Source organism: Mesoplodon mirus (genome assembly GCF_964341445.2).
Source record: "Mesoplodon mirus genome assembly, chromosome: 20".
In the NCBI taxonomy this organism is placed as follows: domain Eukaryota; kingdom Metazoa; phylum Chordata; class Mammalia; order Artiodactyla; family Ziphiidae; genus Mesoplodon; species Mesoplodon mirus.
The window spans coordinates 11,258,850-11,284,367 of record NC_138996.1 but is presented as its reverse complement, the minus strand read 5'-3'; the positions used below and the strand labels follow the sequence as shown (position 1 = coordinate 11,284,367).

At 46.4% G+C, this 25,518-nt stretch overlaps 2 protein-coding genes and 1 long non-coding RNA gene across 5 annotated transcripts in view; 1 reads left to right on the top strand and 2 right to left on the bottom strand.

Annotated features, from left to right (window-relative positions):
- Positions 1-6,733: 6,733 nt before the first annotated feature.
- On the bottom strand, positions 6,734-11,938 carry LOC309795923 (uncharacterized protein). The gene is made up of 5 exons (XM_082608736.1): positions 11,889-11,938; positions 11,094-11,239; positions 8,535-8,590; positions 7,909-8,028; positions 6,734-7,135 (listed from the first exon to the last, which is right to left on the bottom strand). The coding sequence occupies exons 2-5, from the start codon at positions 11,127-11,129 to the stop codon at positions 7,033-7,035; spliced, it is 315 nt and encodes a 104-aa protein (XP_082464862.1). The 5' UTR covers positions 11,130-11,239; positions 11,889-11,938; the 3' UTR covers positions 6,734-7,032.
- A 1,748-nt stretch (positions 11,939-13,686) lies between these two features.
- PLEKHA2 (pleckstrin homology domain containing A2) overlaps positions 13,687-25,518 on the top strand; it is a 57,379-nt gene continuing 45,547 nt past the window's right edge. Inside the window, exons 1-2 of one of the 3 annotated variants that reach the window (XM_082608731.1) lie at positions 13,687-13,844; positions 25,280-25,443. In XM_082608731.1, the coding sequence (XP_082464857.1) occupies positions 25,303-25,443 (141 nt within the window). In that variant the 5' untranslated portion in view covers positions 13,687-13,844; positions 25,280-25,302. Of the gene's footprint in view, positions 13,845-14,135; positions 14,226-23,015; positions 23,184-25,279; positions 25,444-25,518 lie in introns of those variants that run through there. The other 2 variants (XM_082608730.1, XM_082608732.1) reach the window with 2 other exon arrangements.
- LOC309795924 lies at positions 15,083-24,011 on the bottom strand. Its single transcript, XR_014292386.1, has 3 exons — positions 23,884-24,011; positions 19,028-19,111; positions 15,083-15,175 (listed from the first exon to the last, which is right to left on the bottom strand). It is a non-coding gene; the product is annotated as an uncharacterized lncRNA (long non-coding RNA).

Genomic DNA, 25,518 nt, shown 5'->3' with positions numbered 1-25,518 from the left:
AAGTACACACACCCCTCTCTGAACTTGATCAGTTTTTCAGTTTTTAAAACTGTCTCTGAAACAGGAACTTGCCTTGGGTCTCCTGAACCGAGGGGCTCAGGTCTAGCCTTTCTCCTTGTCAGTGTCACCTTGGCCTTGGCAGCCGTTGGCTGGCCGACCTGGGTCCCTTGGACAAGAGACTTGTTCTTCCCAAACCGGGGCGGGTAAGCGGAGGCTGGGCATTCCTGGGGGGCTCTTCTCACTAAGGATGAGGTAGAGAAGGTTTGGGGGTGGAGGCACCCGAATGCCCCATGCATTAAGAACGGGAGGTGGTGGTGGGGTACGACAGAGATTCTGTCCAATTACGGATGTAGCCGACTAGATCCAGAGCAATTCTCAAGGGAGGTCCTCCCACACCCACAGGGAGGCCAAAAAACGGCTTGAAATTCAAATTACTTTTGGTGTTTGGGAGTGTGAGAGAGGGCACTGGTAGTAAACGGAACAGAAGGGGAAAGAGAAAACAAAAGGCCTGCTTGGTGTCTTTCCTAAGAAGCAGCTCAGGATGGCGGCAAAGGTGATCCGACATGCAGCTGGACTTGAATAATATTTTCTCTTATGTATCCACAGGCTAGCCTGCAAAGGGGACTATTCACACATTTTATATAAGTTTGGTGTCTGCCCTGAAGGCAGCGGCTGCTGTTCCCTCTCCTTTTTTTAGCCACTGTTTTCAAGGTGACAGGGCAGAGATGCTTTGCCCACACTGTACCCACACGCTGTCTCTGCTTCTCTCAAACCAATTCCTGGCCCTGGTTTCCTCCAAAACTTTCGTCCTTTCAGGAATACCATCATATTTGTTATTCTTGTTGTTTTTGCTTTGGGTGAGAAGGATGGGAACACCGTGGGAGGACAGATAAAGACGGGCCCCATGATGAGAGGTGAGAAAACAGTAATTACATTTGAGAGTCAGGTAGAGGGAGAAATAAAAGTCCCTCGGTCCAGTACTTTGTTCTTTCCAGGTCTCAGTTTTGCTCATCTCTTAAAAAGAATGATGAGGATTAGAAAGGGTTGCCAGATAGACTGTAGATACTGGACTCCCAGTTAAATCTGAATTTCAGATAAACAGCGAATTCATTATTAAAAATATGACCTTATAATTCTGTGTATTTGAGGTAGCTTTTAAATCACCGCCCTCAGGTGATGTTTAAAGGATGGGCACCCACGGGGCACACAGTTTTAGGGAATCAGTTTCTCCATGTGCCTGAGATGGAGAGAGAGTGGGGTTTCATGCCCGTCTTCTCTGCCCCCACCTGCCCTTTCACACCGGCCCTCTCTCTCTTCTAAAAAAGGAAACGAAGGCATTGCTCTTTGTTGTGAAAACCTCCAAGGCCAAGACAAGGGATGATTAGAAATATCTGTGTTTTTGTTGAGAAAACAAAAGTCTTTTGTAACTGAGGTACAAATCATTTCACAAGGTAGGTGGCTTCCAATTGATGGCTTTCCATAAAACTTGGAGGAAAAAAGCCTAATTGAGTTGACCACTGATAGATCATTACAACAATTTTTTAAAAAATAGGCTTTATTTTTTAGAGCAGTTTTAGGTTCACAGCAGAATTGAGCAGAAAGCACAGAGTGTTCCCATATGCTTCCTGCCCTCCAACCTCCCCCACAGAGTAATTTTTGACGTGATGTCTGACCTATAGCTCGAAGGAGTTCAAAAAATTGAATGACACTGCCAAATTCGGGTCTGCTGAAAAACAGATTTTGAGCTCCCTGACAAAGGTGGACTCGTTAGAAACCTTCACACAGGGTTTGTGTTCATTGAATCATTCCAGACCCCACTCTGAAGCCATGAGCCCAGAAGTATGTCCCAATTTTCCTTCCTTCTCATCAGCCCTAAGCACTGTCATAACAAAACTCCTTACAGCCTCACCAATTTGCTCACGGGAACAAGGTTTCTCAGTGCCTACGTTCATAAAAATGAGAAATAGATGGGTCTCTAAAGCTAGAATTGGATCTTGAGGAATAGAAATCTTCCAGTTCTCAAGTTACATTGTGATTGCCATATAGCCCAGGTATGTGTCTGTGGCTGTCTTTACATGCATGACTTCCGGTTCTGTTGCTGTTACTTAGTTCCCATGAGGCCTTAGACACTTCTTTCCCTTACTCTTTTTCCATGTGTTAAAAAAAAAAAAGAGAAAGAGGGATAATACTGATGCTAAACCAGCTCATTCTTCCCTAATATTAATTAATGGATATTTTAATTAATTACATATGTATGTAAATATATAAAAATATGTATATTTATGTATTAAGGGAATAATTTCCAATAACATTTTACTGCTCTATGTTTAGTGATCAATAACATATATATTTACCTTGTTACAAATAATTGTAATGATGACTTAGTTTCCAAAAAATGTTTTAACACTCGGAGCCTGAAGGTCGTGGGATAGTTTTAAAATTTTAAATTGGGAATCTATTTACATAGGCATTTTTGCTTCAGAAAATGTGAGGGGGTAATCAATAAGAGATGTTCAAATAATAAAAGATGTCATAAAAATATGACATTTGGATACACTTGTTTAGAAGAAGTGGAATGAATATAGAGTTCCAGGAAGAAAGGAAAGGATTTAACATTTCTGACTGTTAAAGAACTGCTTGTTCATTTTGAAAAAGGAATGATGGTAAGTGTCAAGTTACTGTGGTATTAGATTCTGTTGGATACATTTTAAAAGAGTGTTATGGGAATACCTGGTGGACCAGTGGTTAGGACTCCACACTTTCACTGCCAGTTCCCACAAGCCCTGCAGCACGGCCAAAAAAAAAAAAAAAAAAAAGCTATATGACAGTTTTATTTAAAAATATACCATGCTAACAGAATACATCCTTTGAACCACTCAAACGTGTGATTAAAAGTTACAGATGTCAATTTAAAAATGTATGCAGAGATATGTAGTTTTCTAGCATTTTTAGGGGGTGCTGGTAAAGAAAAGTTTGAAGACCATCACTTCATATCATTGTCTTCCCAACATTTCTGCTCATAATCCTTATATTTCTAGATACTTTACAACTTTGAACAATAAAAAATGTAGGCATCATTTTACCTACCATTTCAGAGGATTCCTAGTCCCCAGTTCTTTGTACCTCATCATGTTGCCCATCTACTCTGAACTGGGTGGTAGTTCCAGGGTCATGATACAAGGGCTTAAATTGGAGAAACCAGAAATAAATCAGCCCCTAGACCTCAAGGCTGAACTATTTCAAGAACATGCAGTTACATTTCAGTGACCATGATTTGACTCATGGTGTACTCAGTAACATGTAATTACAAGCTGCGTTCTAACGGACTTGACTTCTACTGTAATGCTTGCTTGTCACCTTCTGAGTATAGGGGAGCCACCTCAGGGTTGGATGGTAACTAATTGAAATGATCTAACCAACCCTCATGTGCACTCCTCTGGAGAGTGACTTTCTCGCATACCAGCCAAGGTTCTGGTGGACTTTCTTTTCAAGGAAGGCAAAAAGCAAATGGAAGCAACCACATGCCCAAATGGCAAAGGAAATCCACATGGGGGGAAGCTCGGTCACAGGGATTGTAGCAGTTAAAATAGGAGAGAAATGAAGCACCGTTCTTCATATCAGAACTGAAGAGTAAATGATAGTTCTTTTCTGTCATGTGCACTTCTGAGATCTACTCTCTTATCAACTTTCAAATATACTATATGGTATTGTTAACTATAGTTGCCATGCATCCATCCACGCCATCCATCCCCAGAACTTATTTATCTTATAACTGGAGGTTTGCACCTTTTGACCACCTTCACACATTCCCCTCACCCCACACTCACCTCTGGCAACCACCAATCTGTTCTCTGTTTCTATAAGTTCAGGGTTTTGTTTTGTTTTGTTTTTTTAATAGGTCTTTATTGGAGTACCATTGCTTCACAATACTGTGTTAGTTTCTGCTGTACACCAAAGTGAATCAGCCATATGCATACACATGTCCCCATATCCCCTCCCTCTTAAGCCTCCCTCCTACCCTCCCTATCCCACCCCTCTAGGTCTTCGCAAAGCAACGAGCTGATCTCCCTGTGCTATGCGGCTGCTTCCCACTAGCTAAGTATTTTACATTTGGTAGTGTATATATGTCGATTCTACTCTCACTTCACCCCAGCTTCTCCCTCCCACCTTGTGTCCTCAAGTCCATCCTCTATGTCTACATCTTTATTCCTGCCCTGCAACTAGGTTCATCAGTACCTTTTTTTTTTTTTAGATTCCATCTAGGTCCATCCACCTCACTACAAATAACTCAATTTCGTTTCTTTTCATGGCTGAGTAATATTCCATTGTATATATGTGCCACATCTTCTTTATCCATTCATCTGTTGATGGACACTTAGGTTGCTTCCATGTCCTGCCTATTGTAAACAGAGCTGCAATGAACATTGGGGTGCATGTCTCTTTTTGAATTATGGTTTTCTCAGGGTATATGCCCAGTAGTGGGATTGCTGGGTCATATGGTAGTTCTATTTTTAGATTTTTAAGGAACCTCCATACTGTTTTCCACAGTGGTTTTTTAGGTTCCACATATAAGTGAGATCATAGAGCATTTGTTTTTCTCTGTCTCACTTTACTTAGCATAATGCCTTCAAGGTCCATCCATGTTGCTGCAAATGGCAGGATTTCCTTCTTTTTTTATGGTTGAATATATTTAATTGCATATATTGCATATATATATGTGTGTCTCTCTCTCTCTCTCTCTCTATATATATATATATATACACACCACATTTTCTTTATCTATTCATCTGTCAGTGGACACTTTGTTTCTATGTCCTGGCTACTGTGAATAATGCTGCAGTGAACATGGGAGTGCAGATATATTTTTGAGATAGTGATTTTGTTTCCTTCTGATATATACACAGAAGTGGAACTGCTGGATCACATGGTAGTTCTATTTTTAATTTTTTGAGGAACCTCCATACTGTTTTCCATAGTGGCTACACCAGTTTGCATTCCAACGGTGCCCGAGGGTTCCCTTTTCTCCACGTCCTTGCCAACTTGTCATTTGCTGTCTTTTTGATGATAGCCATTCTGATACGTGTGAGGTGATATCTCATTGTGGTCGTGATTTGCATTTCCCTGATGATTAGTGATGTTGAGCATCTTTTCATGTACCTGTTGACTATCTGTATATCTTCTTTGGAAAAATGTCTATTCAGCTCTTCAGCCCATTTAAAAAATCAGATTGTTTGTTTATTTGTTGTTGAGTTGTATGAGTTCTTTACATATTTTGGATATTAATCCCTTATCAGATATGTGATTTGCAAGTATTTTCTCCCATTCCGTAGGTTGCCTTTTCATTTTGTTGATGGTTTCCTTTGCTGTGCAGAAGCTTTTTGGTTTGGTGTAGCCCCACCTGTTTATTTTTGCTTTTGTTGCCTTTTGTTGCTTTTGGTGTTAAATCCAAAAAAATCATTGCCAAGGCCAATGTCAAGGAGCTTACCCAGTATGTTTTCTTCTAGAGTTTTATGGTTTCAGGTCTCCAATATTTTAATTTATACACTTTTCTTTTCATGTACTTTTTATTTGTAAAGTCTTTTGTGGGGGCATTAAATAATTTAAAAAATTTTATTATTAAGCAAAAGAAACATAATGCACATAATATAATATCTGAAAAATATACAAGAGCATGAACGAGTCCTGTCTCCTCTTACCACCTCAGAAGTGATCTCCTCCCCAGAGGCTACCACTCTCACCAGCAAAACTATATGAAAATTTCTGATCACAGTTCAACCACATTTTCCTACCCCAAGTTCATCACTGGGAATGAAGAAGATTGTCTGGGGCACGTATAACCTCTGGGAATGCTTGTTAACTTTTCTTTCCCTCTGTTGTTGTCAGCTAATCCATTTACAGAGAGAGGAATGAACTGAATAAATCCATTTTCCCCTCCCCCTCCCTCCTCCATCTCCAAAAACTTTTCTATTTTCTTGGTTTCTAATCCACTGAGGACTGGGAAACCACATAACGGGACCTTCTGAAATTAGATCTTCAGCCAGAATCAGTAAGCAAGCCTAAGAAAGGCATCTCCACGAAGATGCAGGGACTTGGCTATGCAGAGGCTTTTCCTCTCTTACTTTCCGGTTAAGAGTTCTGTTCCAGGGATTGAAGTTACCAGAAAGTGACCTCCAGGTCAGGACCATGTTCCTGATATGTCTTTGCAGCAAACCAGGACTGTGACATCTTCTGACATTATATGCTGGAGGGAGCATTTGGCCACTTATCCAATTAGAACATCCAAACCATCATTATGCATTAGGTGTAAGGATAAATCTAGCTTGTTATTGTTTAATTACTAAATGAAGGAGTTAAGCTGGACTGAGCTAAATCCTCCAGCCCAGTGTTGCACTTAATTTTAACAACATTTGACAGACATGTGGAGTCATCATACAAATTATGATGAAATTTGAAAGAAGATTCCTTAGCAAATTACTTGTCTCCAGTGACTCATACTGAGTTTCACCAGTTCTCGGTGCTCAAACTGCCAGTCAGTTTTGTATATCTTTTCCAGTGGCAGGAATTTTAACGTGAATGGATACAAAGTTGGGTAAAATTTCTTGAAAAATATATCCAAAGACACATTATTTTTAAGTAGAAGGTAAAGTTAGTGGTATGTTGTTGCTTTTTTTTTTTTAAATCACAAAGCAGCTATGAGACCTCTGAGGTGCTTTTAAATTAAAAACTAGTTATTTGTTTATAAAGCTAACTTTTTTCCTATAATCATAAAATAATACATGCTTATTGAAGAATACTTGGAAAATTCAGAAATAGAAAGGATTCTTTTTATAAATTTATTTATTTTATTTTTGGCTGCATTGGGTCTTCGTTGCAGTGCGTGGGCTTTCTCTAGCTGCGGTGAGCGGGGACTACTCTTTGTTGCAGTGCGCGGGCTTCTCATTGCGGTGGCTTCTCTTGTTGCGGAGCATGGGCTCTAGGCACGTGGGCTTCAGTAGTTGTGGCACGCAGGCTCAGTAGTTGTGGTGCACGGGCTTAGTTGCTCCACAGCATGTGGGATCTTCCTGGACCAGGGCTCGAATCCGTGTCCCCTGCATTGGCAGGTGGATTCTTAACCACTGCACCACCAGGGAAGCCCCTAGAAAGGATTTTTAAAAATAAAATATTTGTTCACTCTTCCTCTTTTGTACCTTTTGAACTTTGTATGGTGTGCATATATTTCCTATTGACAAAATAATGGAAGGACATAAATCCATCTGTTCAAATACCCTGTTTGATTTTCTTGGTTTTGTAATCACCAGCTTGTGTTGTGAATCACTGAAGTAACAGCAAACCCGCTTCACTGACCCCCATAGGCATCTCTTGGAATAAACCAGATAGTTTATTCCAGTTGCTAACTTTAACTATATTCACTCCCAGTATTTTCTAATCGTAGCCCCTATGTAGGCTCAATGCTGAGGAAATGAATTATGAAACTAGTCTAAGCAAAAATAAAGTTAAATTTAGTACGAAAGCAAGGTCAAGGATCCAAACCTAAGGAATCTATCTATTCATTCTCTCTCTCTGATTCCACAGGCCCATTTCTTCCCTTGTAATCACAGGGCATCACTGGGGATGCAGGAATCCAAGCCATGCACTGCCCTTGTTCAAACTGACGGAAAAACAATGCCATCAGCACGAATCCATAGGAATGGTGCATTTAGCCAGGAGACTGTTATTTCTGGGGACTGGATGGGCACTTCATTTTGAAGTTTATATTAGTGTCAGATTTAGCAGTACGGCAGTGTTTTCCAAACTTTGTCACTGGGAAGTAATTTTGGCATGTGTACATATGTAATGTCTATATATATGTATGAGTATAAAAGGTACTATAGAGTGGGTGGCTTAAACAACAGAAATTTATTTTCTCACAGTCTGGAGGCTGGAGTCCGGGATGGGGTTGCCAGCACGGTTGGGCTCTGGTGAGAGCTCTCTTCTAGGACTGCAGACGGCTGCCTTCTTGCTGTGTGTTCACACGGCTTTTCCTTGGTGCTGTGGAGACAGGGAGAGAGATCTCTTCCTCTTCTTATATGGCCATCAATCCTATCGGATTAGGACCTCACCCGTATAAACTCATTCAACCTTAATTACTTAAATTAAATTACTTAATTACTAAATTACTTAAATTACTTAATTATTAAATTACAGCCTTAATTACTTAATTAAAAAGCTCTATCTCCAAATGCAGTCAGATTGGGAGCTAGGTCTTCAACATATGACTTTTATTTTGGAAGCAGCGTAATTCACCATATATATATATATACATATATATATATATTACAAATTTGATTTTATATACACACTTCCAGGTATTTCACCAAAGTTTTCTCGTTTTTGATTTTACTTTATTACTGTCCCTTACTGCTGTTTCCCTTATCCTATAAACAGAAGTTGCCAACGTTCTTCTATTTTTCCTATTCTCAAGGCTCTGAGAATTGGAGCTAAGTGATAACCCTGGGTGTTGGGCAGGGACCACTGAACCAGGGCTCACAACTCACGTCTTGCTATGTGGTTCTGAGACTGTATCTCTCCTTAAACACCTAAAGTCTTCCACCTGTAAAATGGGATTAATAATCTATAAACCTGTGAAAGTGTGAAGAAAGAAGAGTTAATAATTTGTCGTGTAATGTTAGCTCTTTGTAATAAAAGTTTCAAAATGAAATGCAAAGATTTTAATTCAAAGGTATGAAGCTGATTGTTAAAGTTTAACAGACATTCTCAGCAATTACCATGTGCCCTAAAAACATTAACTCACTCAGTCGCAACAACAATGGTATGAGATAAGTTATCTGTTATCACCACCTTCTCCATTTTATAGAAATACAGAGAAGCAGAGTAACTGGTCCATGGCTATCGAGCTAATTAGGGACAGAGTCAGGAGCCACATCCCGGTGGCAGCTTGGTGTTAAGAGACCAGTTACCATGCAGTCACGAACTATGAAATTGCTGCTTATTTACTTCTAACAGTGTCACTTCCTTGTTCAAAAACCTCCAGTGGCTCTTAAAGCCTAAAGTAATAAAGTAAAACTCATTTGCTCAGCAATAAAGACCCTCCAGCAACCTCTGTTTCCTGTCTTGTTCCCCATGAAAATCCTTTCTTCATCCTCCCTGCTTGCACCGTGCTCCAGCTGCACAAGACCAGTCACTTTATCTGGAACCCATGTGTTCTCATGCCCCTTTCCACCTTCCACATTTGACACTATGTACACCTTCAAGGTTCTTCCAAAGTGCCATCTCCTTCATACATTTTCTCCTGCACCTCTCAACCCCAGCTGGTTGTTTTTTTCCCCACAAAATTTTCTCTTTCCTCTTGTCTCTGTATCAGTTTCTGGCTTTTATGACATTTCTTTCTGTTTGTTACATTCCCTCCCAACTAAATGATGGGATTCTTGAGGGGTGCCATATGCTTTCTCATAGAACTTTAAAATTTTTCATTATAATTTTTTTTTTTTTTGCGGTACGCGGGCCTCTCACTGCCGCGGCCCCCACCCCACCCACCGCCGCGGAGCACAGGCTCCGGCCGCGCAGGCCCAGCAGCCATGGCCCACGGGCCCAGCCGCTCCGCGGCACGTGGGATCCTCCCGGACCGGGGCACGAACCCCCGCCCCCTGCGTCGCAGGCGGACCCCCACCCACTGCGCCACGAGGGAAGCCCTTCATTATAATTTTAAATCATTATTGTTCTTCTTTGATAAGCAAATGTATGCAGGTTTATTGCAAAAAATAACACATTACAGAAATACATCTCTTAGAAAGTGAGATTCGTCATTATAGCCCCTCTTCCCATGCCCTGAGAGAACTGTGGCTAACAGCTTGGAATATAGTCTTTTAGACTTTTTTTGCATGTAATAAATATGTACGGTTTTTATTTACAGAAAGGGGATTGTACTATACAGGCACCTTTGTACCTTTTTTATTCCTACTTATTTAGTATTTTTTTCATATACAGATGTATCTCATTCTTTTTTAACAGCTGCATAGTAAAAGATTATATGGCATTAATGGTATTTACCTGTTCAATCCCTTGCTGATGAGAATGACAGTGATTTCCAAATTTCACTATTATGCTGCAGCAAATGTGTATATATATTCCAGATATACACTTCGTATATACACATAAACATACACTCCATCTATACTATATATATCTCCGGATGACTTTCTGTAGGACAAATCTTTGGACATGAAATTGCTAGCTGAAAAGGAAAGGAGATTCTAATTGATGATAATTATCGAAAATGTTGAGGGAAAGAGTCTTGTTTTATGTCTTCCTGAATCCTTCACAAACTTGGTGGTTAAGAGGGGGCCAGCTCTGGTGTCAGACTGCACAGGCTTGTAACTAGGCTTGGTCTCCATGTTTTAGTCATCTCATCTATAAAACGGGGAAATAGTAGTGCCTTAGTCCCAGTGTTGCAAGACTTAAATGAGACAATACATGTAAAGCAATTAACATTTAGTAAGTACCTGGAAAATAAATAAGTACAAGATATATGGGAGGAAAAATGGTTAATAGGTTCAGATCATTGTTTGCTGAATGAATAGGACTGAATAGAACAATAGTAGTTTGAGGAATCTTTCTAGAAGTGGATGGTACTTTGCTATTGAAACCAACAACAACTCTTTATAAAATGACCAGCTAGTATTAGAAGTGCAATGGCCTTGGAGCAATTCATCTTTGTGAGAAATTAACTGGCCTGAACCAGGATCAACCACTGACCTTGGCCTCTTCAGGCCCACACTTTCCCCAATGGAACTACCGGGCCCCAGCTGCAGCCTGGTACCTTCTATAATGGGTGTCTCTAAGGACAGAGCACAGTGTGGTTCCCCGGAGGGTGTCCTGGCTCACCACTGAAGGTCGTTAGGGCATCGAGATACCCAGCCGTGAACAATGAAAATGAATAGAAAAGTGCATAAATGGGTATAGAGTATAAGGCTCTCTGTTTAAATTCTTAGGTTCTGGACCAGTAGTCTCCATCTTCATGGAAAGGTTCCCATATCAATACTAGAAGATTCTGGGGGTAGTCAACCCTGGGTTCCAGAAACACCTCTGCCACTAACCAGCTGCAAAACCTTCAGCAAATTGTTGAATCTCATCTTACACTGATACAACAGGGGACTGAGACAGCTGATGTGAAAGGCCTTTTTTGATATTCCTTTCCCAATAGGCAGAGTCACATTTTCAGATATCCGGGCTGTTTATCGCACTGAAAAAAATGAATGCATAAAATCAGCCAATGTAAATACTTTCAAAATGTGTCGGAGGTGGCAAAAGGACCACAGCAGGGCTCAGACTCAAGTGACACTCTGTGCCACTACGGGAGGGGGTGTCGGGAGTCCTCTGAGGAAACGGTGGAAATACGGGAGTCAGAGAAGAAATTGTAGTCTAACTGGGGCCAGGTCCTGGCTAGCGACAAATGTGGCAGTAAACGGGGATCCCAGTGAAGTACAAGCATCACCCAAAGTGCAGTGATGACCCCCCCCAACCCAGCCCAACACTGGAGTCAAATTGTCCCCATCTTCTCAGGCTCATTTCAAAATTCACTACTTCCTTCTCGAGGACCCCTCCCAAACATATGCATGCGCGCGCACACACATGTCTCGTTCCTCTAAAAGCTGGTAGTACTTTGTCACTCTGTGCCATTTTCATGGCATTTCCAGGAGGGATACAAGGCTGTGTCAACCTCCTAGTACCACGTGCATCCTCTCAACGAGCTTTGCCTCCCAGGCATCCAATACAGTAGTGCTCAGGAAATATTTGTGGCTCTGTGACGGAGTAACTCAGGCAGACCCCACAAGGACTAGAGTTTTATGGGTTTTAATATGAACCATACCATGGAATCTGAGACTTTTTACCTCATGGCTCATACTGGAAACCATCCGTTTTAGTCGGATTTGCTGAGAGCTGGATGGAATTTTGTTCCATTTCACCCTGAAAACCATAATCTAATTTTTAAATTCAAAAACATTTACATAGCACCTACTTCACATTCGGCAGTAATCCAAACACTCTACAAATGTTAACTCATTCACTCTTTGTAAGCATCCAGATGTAGAAAATAAGGCACGGAAAGGTTGTCACTTGCTCTGGGATCAAAGCTAATAAGCACCACAGCTGGGATTCAAACCCAGGCCATCTGGTTCCAGAGTATATGCTCTGCCTGAAATTTATGTGAGTGGCAAAAATCTTCATGAGCAGATAGAAGAAAAAAAAAAGTGACGTTGATGTATTTATTTCAAAGGAAATGCTTTTTTTTTCTTGTGTCCCCCTTTCCTTCCTCATTCAAAGCAAAATGTTCTAAAGCAAACAGTCTTTTTTCACACCTGAGAGAGCGGGTCGGTTCATTTTTGCTTTGGCAATCAAAATGGAAGAGGAAACTTGTGTGGTTTCATCACTGGTGCTTTCGGGGTGTGTGCTAAGCGTGGTCCTACCTTCCTCCCGGCTCGTCTGGCTGGGGCCCCCCTTCCCCCAGCCTTTGCTGCCTCAGGTCCTGGAGACTTTTTAACAGTCTGCCTTTCCCCTTCCAACACTTAGACGTGGACCAGCCTTTCCCACAATCCCGCCCATCCAGACTTTGAGCCTCAAGGGTCTTCTTCGGCCCTCCCCAGCGTCAAAGCCTTGTAACTAGGACTCGGACCTTATCAACTGTATTTGCACCAAAATCCCCAGGAATCGCAGCTCCCGGTCGGTCCTCCATCCCAGGGTGAATCCACTACGTTTCTGTGTTTCGAATGTTATGTGCCTGGCTGCATGTACATTGAAATATCTATCTCCTCACGTGGGAGGTCGGCGTCAGAACCTGACAGACGAGCCATTGATAACTGTGGGACCCAGGGCAAATTCCTTAACGTCTCTGAGCCTCGGTTTCCTCATCGTGAAGGGGATTGATACCCATAGGGTTGCAGCGTGGATCAAATGCGATAACGCAGAGGCTGCACCGGCACCCGACAGTTCTCTTAGGTTCCTCTTGGCAATATTACTTAATACCTGCTGCTTGCCTGTTTCCCATTTTTCCCCAGAGCTCCCTCCCGCTCCGAGGGCTGGAAGGGCGTCTTTGCGCCACGCTCTGAAAAAGTACCTATACAGCCGTTAGAACTTACGACCCCCCTGGGCTCCTGGGGCACATGCAATGACAACCCGGGAGAATCTGAGATGCTTCCTTCGACGCTAACCCTAAACCCCGATGGCTGAAGGCTCCGGGTCCGGGGAAGGCCCGGCTGAAGTTGCTGGAGCGGGGTGGGGAGGAGGTGGGTGCTTTGGGAAGAATAAACGGGGTAAAGAGTGAGCCCGCGGGCCGGCTCGTCTCCCTGTTTCTAGGATGCCCTCATCCCCGGGCCCCTTTCCCACTCGCACACCTGCTGCCCGGGGCCGGCGTCGGAAGCAGGGCCTCCCCCGGCGCGGCCGCCCGCCTGGGCGAGGTGGTCCCGGCGCGCAGCCTCTGGGGCCGCCTCCGGGCGCCCCGCCCCCGCCGAGTCCGCGCAGCCCGCGCGGCCGGCCGCGCCCCCTCCCAGCCCGCGGCGCCCCGGCACCCCTCTCCGCCCCCGGCGGGCTCGGCGGAGCATTGTACTCACATCCGGGGCTGGGTTTTGCTTTAATGCGAAACGTAATTAACCCGGAAAAAAGAGCCAAGGGACAAGAGAGAAGGAGGGAGGGAGGAGGGGAGGGGGGAGAGGAGCGAGAGGCGCGAGAGACCCCGAGAGTTTGGCGGCGACAGACATCCCCCGAGAGCGACGGCCCGCGGGGCCCCAGAGGCGCTTCCCAGCCCGATGTAACCCACGCACCCTGCCCGAGCCCCAGCCCTGCACGGCGGGGTAAGTGGGGCGCCCGCGCGGGCCCGGGAGCGGCGCAGCGCCGAGGGGCGCGCGGGGGGGGGGCGCCCCCCTGCGGGCCGCCCCCCTGCGGGCCGAGGGGAGGTCGCCGCCGTCCCCCGGCCGCCTCCGGTGGCCCCCGGCGAGCCCGCAGGGCAGCCCCTCCTCCGGCCCTCGGGAGCGCCTGGGGCGGCCAAGGTCGCCGCCGCCAGGGGTCGGGCTGCGGGGTGGGGCCGCGGGCAGGGTGGGGGCGGGTGTTCTGCGGAGCTGCGTTTTCTCACGTTTGCAAGCGGCGAAACTTCTCCGCGGGTTCTGGCGCTGGGGCCCCGGCTCGGCCACGACTGCCCGGGCAGCGGGTAGGGGAGACGAGCAGAGAACGTGCAGGCAAGTCCCCGGGGGCACGGATGGGGCCGTGGAGACTCATCTTTCTCTTCCACTATTACCTTATTCCGTGGCAGGCCTAGAAGCCTCCGGAGGGAGATCCCTCCCTCCCCTCTGGGTCCAGCCCGGGCCCCTCGGGCTTCTGGAACTACGGACTCTGGGGTGACTTAAAGGAAACTGTCCTAAAATGCAGATTTGGTGTCAGGTTGGGAAAGCACTCGAGGGGAGCTGTTTGTCTGTCTGTCTCACGAACTTCTTCCTCACCTTACCCGCTTCCCTCTACTGCTCCAGTTCTGAAGACTGCTATTTCATCGAATTAAAAAAAAAAAAAAAAAAAAAGAGGAAAGGGAAAAGAGAGGCCTTGTAGGAACGAAAAGTGTGAGAGGAGGCGCGGCAGGGCCACCTCACTGGGGGCGGACCCATCTCCTCCCCAGGCCAGGCCAGAGGCTGACCCCCCAGCCTGTCGCTGTAAGGTTTCCTTGCTACTTGGTGAATCTTCCCTTTCTAACTCCTTCTCCCGCCAACTGCCCCGTCTTTCTTTAGGACTCCAGATGGGGATTTTCAGAGGAGAGTAACCCGCAGAGAAGGGGAGGGGACAGGCATTCTACCGGGACGCCAGCGGTGACACCCCCGAGGCATCTCGGTCCGCTGAGTGGTGGTTGCACTTGGGCTGAAGTTCCAAAATTGTACTTCTGTTTTCTTAAAATATCTAAGTCAATCCCCTTTTTCCTCCTTTCTGTAGCCTCATCATTTTTCTTTGTTTGGTGGCAAAGCCTTCAGAAACAGTAAAGCCAAAGATCTGGAAAGAATCGAAGTGTTTGTTTTCTATTTCAGTTGCATTCAGCTGACATTTATTGGGTAATTAAGACACGAAAGGCAGTGATGAACAAAATGTAGCTTCTGTCTTCAGGGAGCTTACCATCTGATGGAGGACACAGGCCGTACACCAGGACCTAGGACACAATGCAGATTGCTAAACTAGAGATCCAGCATGCTTTGAGAAGCCAGAGGAAGCTTTTAAAAAGCCTCCTCATCCTTGCATATATTAGCCTTCACCATTGTGTGCCACTTGAACGCAGGTGACTTTTGCCATAGCTTGCAGTCTAGACTCTGTGGCCAGCCTGGTGTATGACATCTGCTAGGTGCTAAGTAAATGTTTCTTGAATGAATGAGTGAGTGAACTGCAAGCAGATGAATTGTTTGCCCCTATCCAAATGGAAGAGAAGAGAGCAATGTGGTGGTGCCTCAAGCTGGTTTGAGCTGGTTCGTGAGGGTTTCCCTTGGGTGTTGCCTTTGGACCTAAGTATCCTTTGCCCTCTTTGTAAGCCCCGCTTTTGATAAAGTGCCTATGGCACTCCTACTGATGGGCGCCTCGCTCACTTCACAGATGGGTAATCACCTAGGTATGGATTGGGGAACCACCTGCCCTTTGGTGGAGAGTTTGCAGTGCTCCCTTTCCCTTGTCGTTGGTGCTTGCTTCTCTCTTCTGTATAAGGCAGTAGGGCCTGCAAATCCCATCGTGTCATCCTAGTGTGCTGAACTGTAATTCAGCTCGGTGTTTTCCCCCGAGGTTAAAATAAATCCTGGAGACATGCAGATTTTGGTTGGTGCCTACTTATGGAGAGATTCTGCAAAAATGGGAAGGGAGAATCATCAGCCCTATCAGCCAGCCAAGCCCCTCCGAGCAGCCCTCCTGCTAGCTTGCCTGGTATTTGCTGAAAGTGCTGGATCACTAGGGAGCCGGGAGCAGCAGGGCCACATCTCTGGATGTGCATCCAGCTGGCGCTTCGTTGATCTCTGGTCTTCTTCATGGGGCAGGTGGGCAGGTGGGCAGGTGGGTGATGCCCCGGTTAAAAGGCTGGAACGCCTCCAATTAGATCTTGCTGCGGCCCCAGTGCAGTAAATATCTCTTCTGTTTCCCTGAAACTGTAGTAAGTAGTTATTTTGGCCGAGATAGTCGTGGAGCTTGGAAAAGATGATCTGGGTGCTGGGGCGTTGCACTGCTCGGCCTCTTCCCTCTTCCCACTGCTGCCTTACTTTCAGTTTTCCACGTGTCTTAGTCAGCTGGAGAGGACTCCGGCAATCCAATTTGTTAGGGTTGGAAAGGAAGGAAGCAGAACAAATATTATAGTGTGACAGTCTATGGCAAGAGCAGGATCCTAGCCCTGCCTGATATAAGCCCTTCATTGAGCCAGGGAATTGGCCAGGGCAGGGGATAGGGCGGCTGGGGGGTGGGAGGGATGGGGTTCCTTGCTTCCCGTTCTGCACAGGCCTGTGGTTGCTGCAGTGGGACAGTAATTGGAAGGCCCCGTTGACCTTTACTCTGAACTTTGGGCTGCCTTTCTGCCCCGCCAGCTGAGATAAAGAGGGAGGTCCCCTTCTCCCTGAGAAACACTGGGGTTAAAGTGCAAAGGCAAGGGCTCGCCCTCCCATCAGCTAGGGCTCCCTTTTGGCCATCCATTTGCAGAGCGGATCTCTGCTGCTGTGATTCTCCCACGGGCCAAGCAGGAGGTGGCTCCAGAGACCCTTCCTTGGCATCTGATCGCAGGCCTGGTTCTGTTAACTTTCAGGGTGGCCTGGCCGAGAGGGAGTCGGTGGATCTCTTGGACTGTTATTTTTTTAACCTTTTGGAGAATTTTCGAGATGAGAATTATGATGGTTCTTGGAGTAGACGGAAGAGTAAGGGCAGCTTATGCCTTTCCTTGTGAGGGATTCCAGCGTCACTGCCTTCCCAGCGGGATTTACTTATTGATATTTGAGGGGTGGAGACGGCCTGGCAGCTGCCTGCCCTGTTTTACCTAGTGGTGGGGGTCATGTACTGCTTGTGAGACACTACACACGCACACATCTTAACAACAGTTACCCAGTGCTTAGTCTTTGCCCGACCTCCTCTTAAGCACTTTTCACACATTATTTCGTTTAATCCGCACAGCAGCCTTTGAAGTAGGTACAGCGATTCTCTCCATTTTGCAAATGAGGAAATAGGCCCTGAAGAGTTGCGTAGAGTCTGTGTGACTCTAAAACCCATGCTCTTTCACTTCACTCCAGCACAGCGGTGGGTCACTGAAATCAGCACGCCCTCTTCAATGGTCACGTTCTTGCAAGAGTTTCGTCAGCTGCTCTCAGGCCGATCCTTGTCACCTGCACGTGCTCCGTGCCACACCTGGCCCCTCCTCCGTCCCTATATCCAGAGACGGGAGCACGGTGCCTTTAGACAGGCAGGCTTAGGCCCTTTAGACTTTCCCCCGGCACTTTGCAAAAGGCTAGTACGTAGGAGAAATAAGGATGCTTTCTCTTCATTCTCCTACTGCCCAGGGTTTAGTGGGTGAGAAGGTCCAACTTTTAAATGAAGATCAAGCTCCTGTGCTGCTACCAGTAAGAAGGCCTACAGTGAAACTGAATCGCAGAGCCTAGTAACTGGATTCTGAAAGTGGGAGATCTCAGTTTTTTTTTTTTTTTTTTTTTTTCTTTTTTGCGGTACGCGGGCCTCTCACTATTGTGGCCTCTCCCGTTGCGGAGCACAGGCTCCGGATGCGCAGGCCCAGCGGCCATGGCTCACGGGCCCAGCCGCTCCGCGGCATATGGGATCCTCCCAGACTGGGGCACGAACCCGTATCCCCTGCATCGGCAGGCGGACTCTCAACCACTGCGCCACCAGGGAGGCCCGAGATCTCAGTTTTTATAGGCTATTTATAACCCCTGGGGCTGGTCCCTGTGCTGGTGAACTCTCTGGGGAGAGGTGGTCTCAGGAGCCTTGAGTCAAGGGCAGGCCTTTGTTTCCTACCAGCTCTAACAACCACATTTTCTCTGCACATAGCTGAGGCTGCTGTTCAGAGAGGTCATGAGTGTTTAAAACGTTTTGCTGCTTTTGGCATCTTTGTTGCGGTGGTATCAGTAGTCAGTCGTGCCCGCCCTTTCCCCAGTATTTTTTTCCCTTAAAAAATTCCTCGAGTGTCTCTTGCCCTCCATTCAGAGTCCTTGGGTCCAGGGGACGTTGGGCACCTTCTCTTACCCTCCCCATTCCTGTGGATGTCTGCATTCCTCAGCCTGCTCTTCCGCTGGGAATGTGTTCTCAGTACATTCCCTTCTCTCTCACATTATTCTCCGGCCTCAGACTATTTGGAATGTGCTCTTATGACAGCTTCAGAATGCAATGATGTTATAACGGTAGGAAATAGATGTTCCCACATTTTGGAAGTTTGAGTCTTTGGCCCAGTCTCAGAGCTGTGTTCTGAAATAGCCATGCTTGCGTTTTGTTGTTGCCGTTCTTGTGTTTTTACTGGGCCCCGGGCATTCGTGGGCCCTCCGCAGTGCACCCTTATGTAGGTGGGAGATGGAAACACAGGCGAACTCTCTGTTCGCATGGCCCATACGTTTTCTAACCTCCACACCCCAGTTCCTGTCTGCTTATTACAGTCCTCTCTGAGACCTCTGATGTCATTTCCCGATTAACTTTCTCCTTTAGAAATTTAGCAATTTCCTGTTGGTATCCCTCTCACTTACCACTGATGCTACTGTCCCCAGCTTCCACCCTCGAGGATGACAAGATAGCAGATGTATTCACTGCATCCCTGCCCGCCCCCCTACGTTAAGAAACGCCTTCCTGACTTTTTTCTGGAGCAAAATCCCTGAAATTCCCTTTCCTACCAACGCCAAATAACATGAAAGAAAAATATCCAAATTGAAAAATGGATTCATTGTTTTTGAGTTTTGAACTACCGGAGATGAGAGTGGATTATTTCATCCTGGGGCCAATACCATTTAAGGCTTTATCTCTGTTACCACTTTCTTTCGTTTGTATTTACCTCAGAAGTATCAGGACGATCAGGCAGATGAATCTCCCTTATTTCACTCTATTTTTTCTCGTATCTTCAAGCCACATTAGAGATCTGAAAAATAAGACGTCCACTACAGTGTGCCAGAGCTTTCATGACTTAATAGCTCTTTAGCTTTTCTTTAAAAAAAAAAAACAAACCTATTTATCCATCTTTTCATTCATCTATCTAGACATTGAACTTAAAGACGTCAGTCCCATCTCCCAAGTTTCAAGAAGGAAAATTCCACTGGGGGGGTCTTTGTCGGGATCCCTGCTTCTGGGCGTGCTGTGTTGCAGGCTCTGCGACAGAAGAGGGAAAGAGGCACTGACTTGGGTGTGAATCTTCAGTTGACCCCCAGGACAGGGGCTCCTCTTATGAAGACCAGAGAGCAAGCAACCAAACCCACAGAGGAAAGAAAGAGCCTCTCTTAGGGGAAGCTGCAGTAGGGAAGTAAGAAACCCACCTAGACTGGAGGGTGCCAAAGCCCTCTGGGTAGGTACCTAGCTTCTGGGCAGTTGTGATGGGTGGAACATGGCTTTATTCGATTTAAGACTTTGAAACACTAAGAAGTCCCAAGAGGGCTATAATTTAGGCAAGGTTTTGCTTGTTTATGGACTCTGGAGAATTGAGAAATTTATTCTCAGCTTCAAAACTTATACGCTGGGGATGGGGGTGTGTGTGGAGTTAAATAGCTTTCCCTCCTGCTAAATAAAGTAACATACATTTCCTGCAGAAAATTTGGAAAATATGGAAAAAAATACAGATGTAGATAAAATTCACCCGAGACCCACAGATAATAACTGCTAATATTTTAGTGCCTGGATGTCAGTCTTTTTCTATCCAAATATAGAAATATAAAAATAATACTTAGAGGACTGGGGTCATATTCTAAATCATGTTATTGTATCTTTAAAAAACTTTGGGGGAGTTTTTCCCTAATTCATTTAAAAGTACTTGAAGACATAGCTATTTAAAGATTGTGCAACATTTCCTTATGTGAATGTCCTATCATTTATTATTCCCTAATCATTTGGACATTCAGGGCATTTCCAACTTTGTGTCATTATAAATTCTGTTGCAGTTGCCATCGTTTTATTTTAATCTGTATTTGCATCTTTGTTTATTTACTTGGATGGAATTCTAGAGGTAGAATTTCTGGGTCAAAGGATAGGAGCATTTTTAGCTCCCTTGTTCCATACTGCCAAATTGCTTTCCAGAAAGCTTCATACTACTGTCCTGGGTGTATAAGAATCCTAGGAAGTGTCTTCAGGAGACAGCCTTCTTACTTTTCTTCCCCGCTAATGCCTCAGTCTCCCATTGGGACATGTTTTATTTTCTTAGGGTCTTGGTCCCAAGTTGTCTCTTGTATACTAGTGAGCCTGATAAAGATGTCAGTTGTCTCAATTCCTAGGGGAGAATTTTATTCTTGGCTTGAATCTCCTCCAATGATGGAGGCTAAGGCACTGGAATGGGCAGTAGAGGAGATACTTGGGACAGGGATGTTGCCGTGTGCCCTCATCTCATTCGATGGTGGGCAGCCATTGATTCTTTTCTCATGAGCTTCATCTCGTCAGCGGGCAAGTGTTGGCCAGGAATCTCGGGTTAGTTGACATTTAACCCATTTTCTGCTTCTGATCAATGGGTAACTCCATGCAAAGTCCCTTTCTTTCTAAAAGTTTCACTTTTGGGAATTCCCTGGGGGTCCAGTGCTTAGGACTCTGTGCTTCCACTGCAGGGGGCCCGGGTTTGATCCCTCCCTGGTGGTGGAGCTAAGATCCTGCAAGCCTCGCGGCCAAAAAAAAAAGTTTCACTTTTACCATCAATTAAATATTTAACATATTTTCATTTGCAGCACATACTTAGCAACTTATGTACTAAGGAAATCTAGATGGTGTAAAACTTGCCTCTTTTCAATTTTACTTTTCATTAAGGTACGTTATTTACTTATTTGAATTATTGAGACTGTGTTTTGGTTTTGTTTGGGGTGTGTGTGTGTGTGTAAGAGAGAGAGAGAGAGAGAGAGAGAAAGGGAGAGAGGGAGGGAGGGAGAGGGAGAGAGAAAGAGAGAAGAGAAATTGATTGTGTGCACACATAATTTTGATTTGCATTTAACAAAGTCTAGGAAGGAACGTGAAGCAGGAAACGAACATGAAAAAATGTTTTGCCTCACTGGGCGTCATTATATATTTAAACTAGCCATAGTTTAAAATAATGAGCACATTCAATGTATGTAAGATTATAGCAATGGTAACAATGTATTGCTGGCTGCAGTGTAAACAGATGAAATACTTTTAGAAAGCCATTTTGTAATAAGTCTCAAGAGTTATAAAAGTTCATAACCTATGATCGTCTTACTACTACTTGGAATTTATGCTGTATCCATGTGTAAAAGAAGAAACAAAGTAAAAAAAGATGAATTTTAGCATGAGAAAAACTGGATATCATCTAACTGTCTAATCATGGAGAAATGGTTTAAGTAAATTATAGTAAATCCAGTCCAGTGATGTTATGCAACCATTAAAAACACTGATTATAAAGACTGTGTAGCAACATGGAACATGTTTACGGTATAATTTAAAGTTTTAAGAAGGTTGATTATGTGGACAGAAGCATGAAAAAGCATGCAAAAGTGAGAACAGTTGGCTAGAGTGATTTTTTTTTTTTTTTTTTGAGTTATGCGGGCCTCTCACTGTTGTGGCCTCTCCCGCTGCGGAGCACAGGCTCCGGACGCGCAGGCTCAGCGGCCATGGCTCACGGGCTCAGCTGCTCCGCGGCACGTGGGATCCTCCCGGACCGGGGCACGAACCCGTGTCCCCTGCATCGGCAGGCGGACTCTCAACCACTGCGCCACCAGGGAAGCCCTAGAGTGATTTTTTTTTAATGCCAGCATTGTTATATTGTGAATTTTGCACTAGAAATGGAAGACACTGGCGAGATTAGCATGCTTTGGAAAGACAGGGTGCCGAGTGCGGTGGACCGAGGTCCCTTCCTGCGCACAGAGTCTATGCTCTTTGTCGTCCATGTGTTGTGATGGCCTAGGAGCTCCTCGCTGGGTGGTCTCGTTACGGAATTAGAGCCAAGGTGGAGGGGCTGGCCTGAGAGAGCACTGTCCGGTGCTCTGACCCAGCCAGAGCACTTTGCATGCTGTCCCAGTAGATGGGCCGAGAGTCACCGTCCAGGTGAGGGACCCAGGATATGGTGGGGGTGGGCATGGGGCAACTCCTGGGGCGCATCACCCAGTGTCACCCTCCCCCCAGTATTTTTACACTGGGGAACTCGGTTAAAATGAAATTTAAGATAACAAGTGATTTTAAAGTTTAAAAGACAGGCTAGAACTGTATAACCGAGGAGTGTCATGCAAGTTGGAAAGGACATTTCGAAGAGGTGATAGACAGTATGTGTATATGCACCAGGGTGGCCTCCCCCTTACGGATCGGTTTCTGGCACTTCCTTTTCTCCCCTCCCTGCCTGGTTTTCGGGGCTGGGGGGGTGGTGGCAGAATTAATCGCATCTGAGGGGCCTCTCTGGGAAAAAGGGGAGGAGCCACAGGAGACTTGGACGATGCTGGGGGGCAGGTTGAAGAAGCAGGGAGAGGGGATTGGGGGGCAGGGGAGGCTGGCTCTCTGTACCAGCAGCTGCTGGGACAAGGGATGCACCCATGGGATGAGGATGCACTGTCAGAGGACCGGGCTCAGGACCTAAGGTTTGTGTGTCTGCGCCATCTTTGGGTTTGTCGCGTCTGTGTGGGTGGGCTTGTTCGTTCTAACCACACTTCCCGTGTGATGCTTGCTTGGCTCTCCTGCCGCCCATCCTGCCCCCACCCCCCTCCTACATGCTGAGGAGCCCTGTGACTCAGCTGCTTCTCAGGACATCTGAGCAGCTTTTTTTTTCCTGGGCTAGAACCACAGTCAGGAGATGTGTAACCAGATTTCTTCTTTTTATCATCTTTCCTTTTGGTCCCTGTGGGTCCTCTCCCACCATGCAAGTGGGAAGCTCCCTCTACAAGAGTAGACTCTTGGAGGATTGTGGAAACAGTGGCTTCTCTGGCCTCTGACTTGAGAAAAAGGCCCCTTGGGCTGAAGAGGGGACATTGGAAAGGCAGCGTGAAGTCGGATGCTGTGCTTACTGGCTGCACCCAGAGACGGTTGGCTTTGTTATCCACTGCAGTCTATACCCTTCCCCTTAGGGATGTCCCGGGGTGGCGACAGTGCTGAATCCCCCGGAACGTCTGTCTCTGTGGCTGGGCTGGCATCAGGGGAATTTGCTGAGTTTTCTTGGGGGTTGGGTGCACCCTCACTGCAGGGCTGACCCAGCCTTTCCGTCTGGGACTCCTGATTTCCTCTGATTCCCTGGGGGAAGCTGCATCCTTTCTCAGGGATCCGCTTCCTCCCCATTTTTGACCCTAACCCCTTGGCTTGAACCCATCTGTCTCCCTTTCCTGACCTCACATTGGCCAGTGGTGAGACGGGAGCTGGGATGGAGGCTTAGTTTGGGGAGGTACCGAGAAGCTGGGGATCTGGTCACAGGGACCTCTGACCACGTGATGTACTGCGTGCACGGGTGTCTCCCCCCCACCCCCGGCCCTCACCCTCGGGGTCCTCCTCTCCCCCTGCGCTGCTACTTCGTTCTCCTCGGCCATCTTTTTAAACCTCCTCTTCCCACTTTTTCTCCTTTTCTCTCCTCCTCTTTTACTCCTTTCTAGCTGTGCTGTTTCATCTGTGTCCTGTTTCCCTGCCTGCTTTCCTTTTTGTCCCCCATCACTGCCCAGCGAGTCGCCGTGGGATCCCCTGACCCGTCTCCCTCCTGACAGTCATCTGCCCTGTTGGGATTCTGCCTGACCTTACCTGGAATCAAGGGGTTCACTGTTTCCTGGCATCCTGGTGTGTGAGCAGGGTATTTTTTTTTCTTGGGGCAGCGTCTCAGCACCGCAAGGCCCCGCCACCATCCACATCCTTAGAATTCGCCTGGTCTTGTGGGAATGTGTGTCTCTGCATGTGGGACTTTCCTCCTGGCCAGGAAGCCTGCGGGCGTGGCATCTTGGTAGCTCAGGGGCTGACCCAGGGTCATGGTGCAGGGCACGGCCCCGAAGCCAGCCGTCTCTCAGCTGTGCTTAGTCATAGGCTCAGGGCCATGGCGGGCTTGGGTCACAGTGAATTTTTTGCTTTATTGGAACCAAGCAGGACCAGGGGTGGGTGGGGTGTGTGGCGTCTGTCCTTGAAGGTCTGACTGTCACGTGGGGTTTTCTAACCCTTGGGCACCGTGTCCCACTTCTGCAGTGCATTGTGCGTCCAGGTGGGGTGTAGCTGCCTGTTGGAGGGTGCTTTTCCTCTTGAGGAGGAGAACAGAGCTCCTGCCTTTTCCTTTGGCTCTTCAGACAGACGGAAGGGAGCCAGGAGAGGGGAGGCCCGTGTGAGGGTGCGTATTGTCTCAAATCGCCGGACCCTCTTCTGCAATCAGGAAAGTGTTCAGGGTTGGGCTTTCTTGTGCTCCTTCATTCCTTCGATTACAAGTGGCTTCTGGGAAAATGCAAAGTGAAGGAAGTGATCCTGGGGCTGAGGGGTGTGGCCCTGCCCCAGGAACCCCTCGGATTTGACTCCTTGGTACCTTCATGGAGCTGGAGGGGCTGCTCTTCACCCCTGAATTCTCGGCAGAGTTTATCCAGGTGTTTGCACTGGAGCTTAAATCCTTGCTGCAATAGTTTCTTTACTATTGTATAAAATTGGGTTATAACCTACTTTACAAGGCTTTTCTGAAGAGTGATAATAATACCTAGTGCTTATGAATGCTTTATGTCTGCCACGTACTTAATTCTCGCCAAAATCTGGTGTAGGTCCTATTATTATCCCCATTTTACAGACGCAGAAACTGAGGCATGGGAAGATTAAACAGTTTGTGGTCACACAAACATCAGTAAGTGACTAGAACTGGGATTTGAACCCAGGCCCCTGACCCAGAGTCTAGACTCACACCTTCCACGCGTGTAAAGTTGCCTAGCACTCTGCTTGGCACGTAGTGGAGCCTCAGAAAAGTTAGTTGAATTAATGGATTTTGGTGACTGTTCATGGAACAGACTTGACAGAAGTTTCCAGGGTCTGGTTGGGGTGGGACATCTGGGGCCCTGGGGAAGGACACCAATGGGAGAGGGTGGCAGCCTCCCTTCTGGCAGAGGGGAGTCAGGCCAGAGTGAGGCACCCGCTTTACTCTCCTTCTCACGGCCCCTCCCTCCCTCCTGCCACACAGGGTAATGTGAGCAGAGCCCAGGAATGCCTTATGTGGATCGGCAGAACCGAATCTGTGGGTTTCTGGACATCGAGGAGAATGAGAACAGCGGCAAGTTTCTGCGGAGGTACTTTATCCTGGACACGCAGGCCAACTGCCTTCTCTGGTACATGGACAACCCCCAGGTGAGCGGTGGTATGGGAAGGGGCAGGGTGGCCGGCCGCCCACCATTGCTGGGGGGATGCACACAGGGTTAGCCT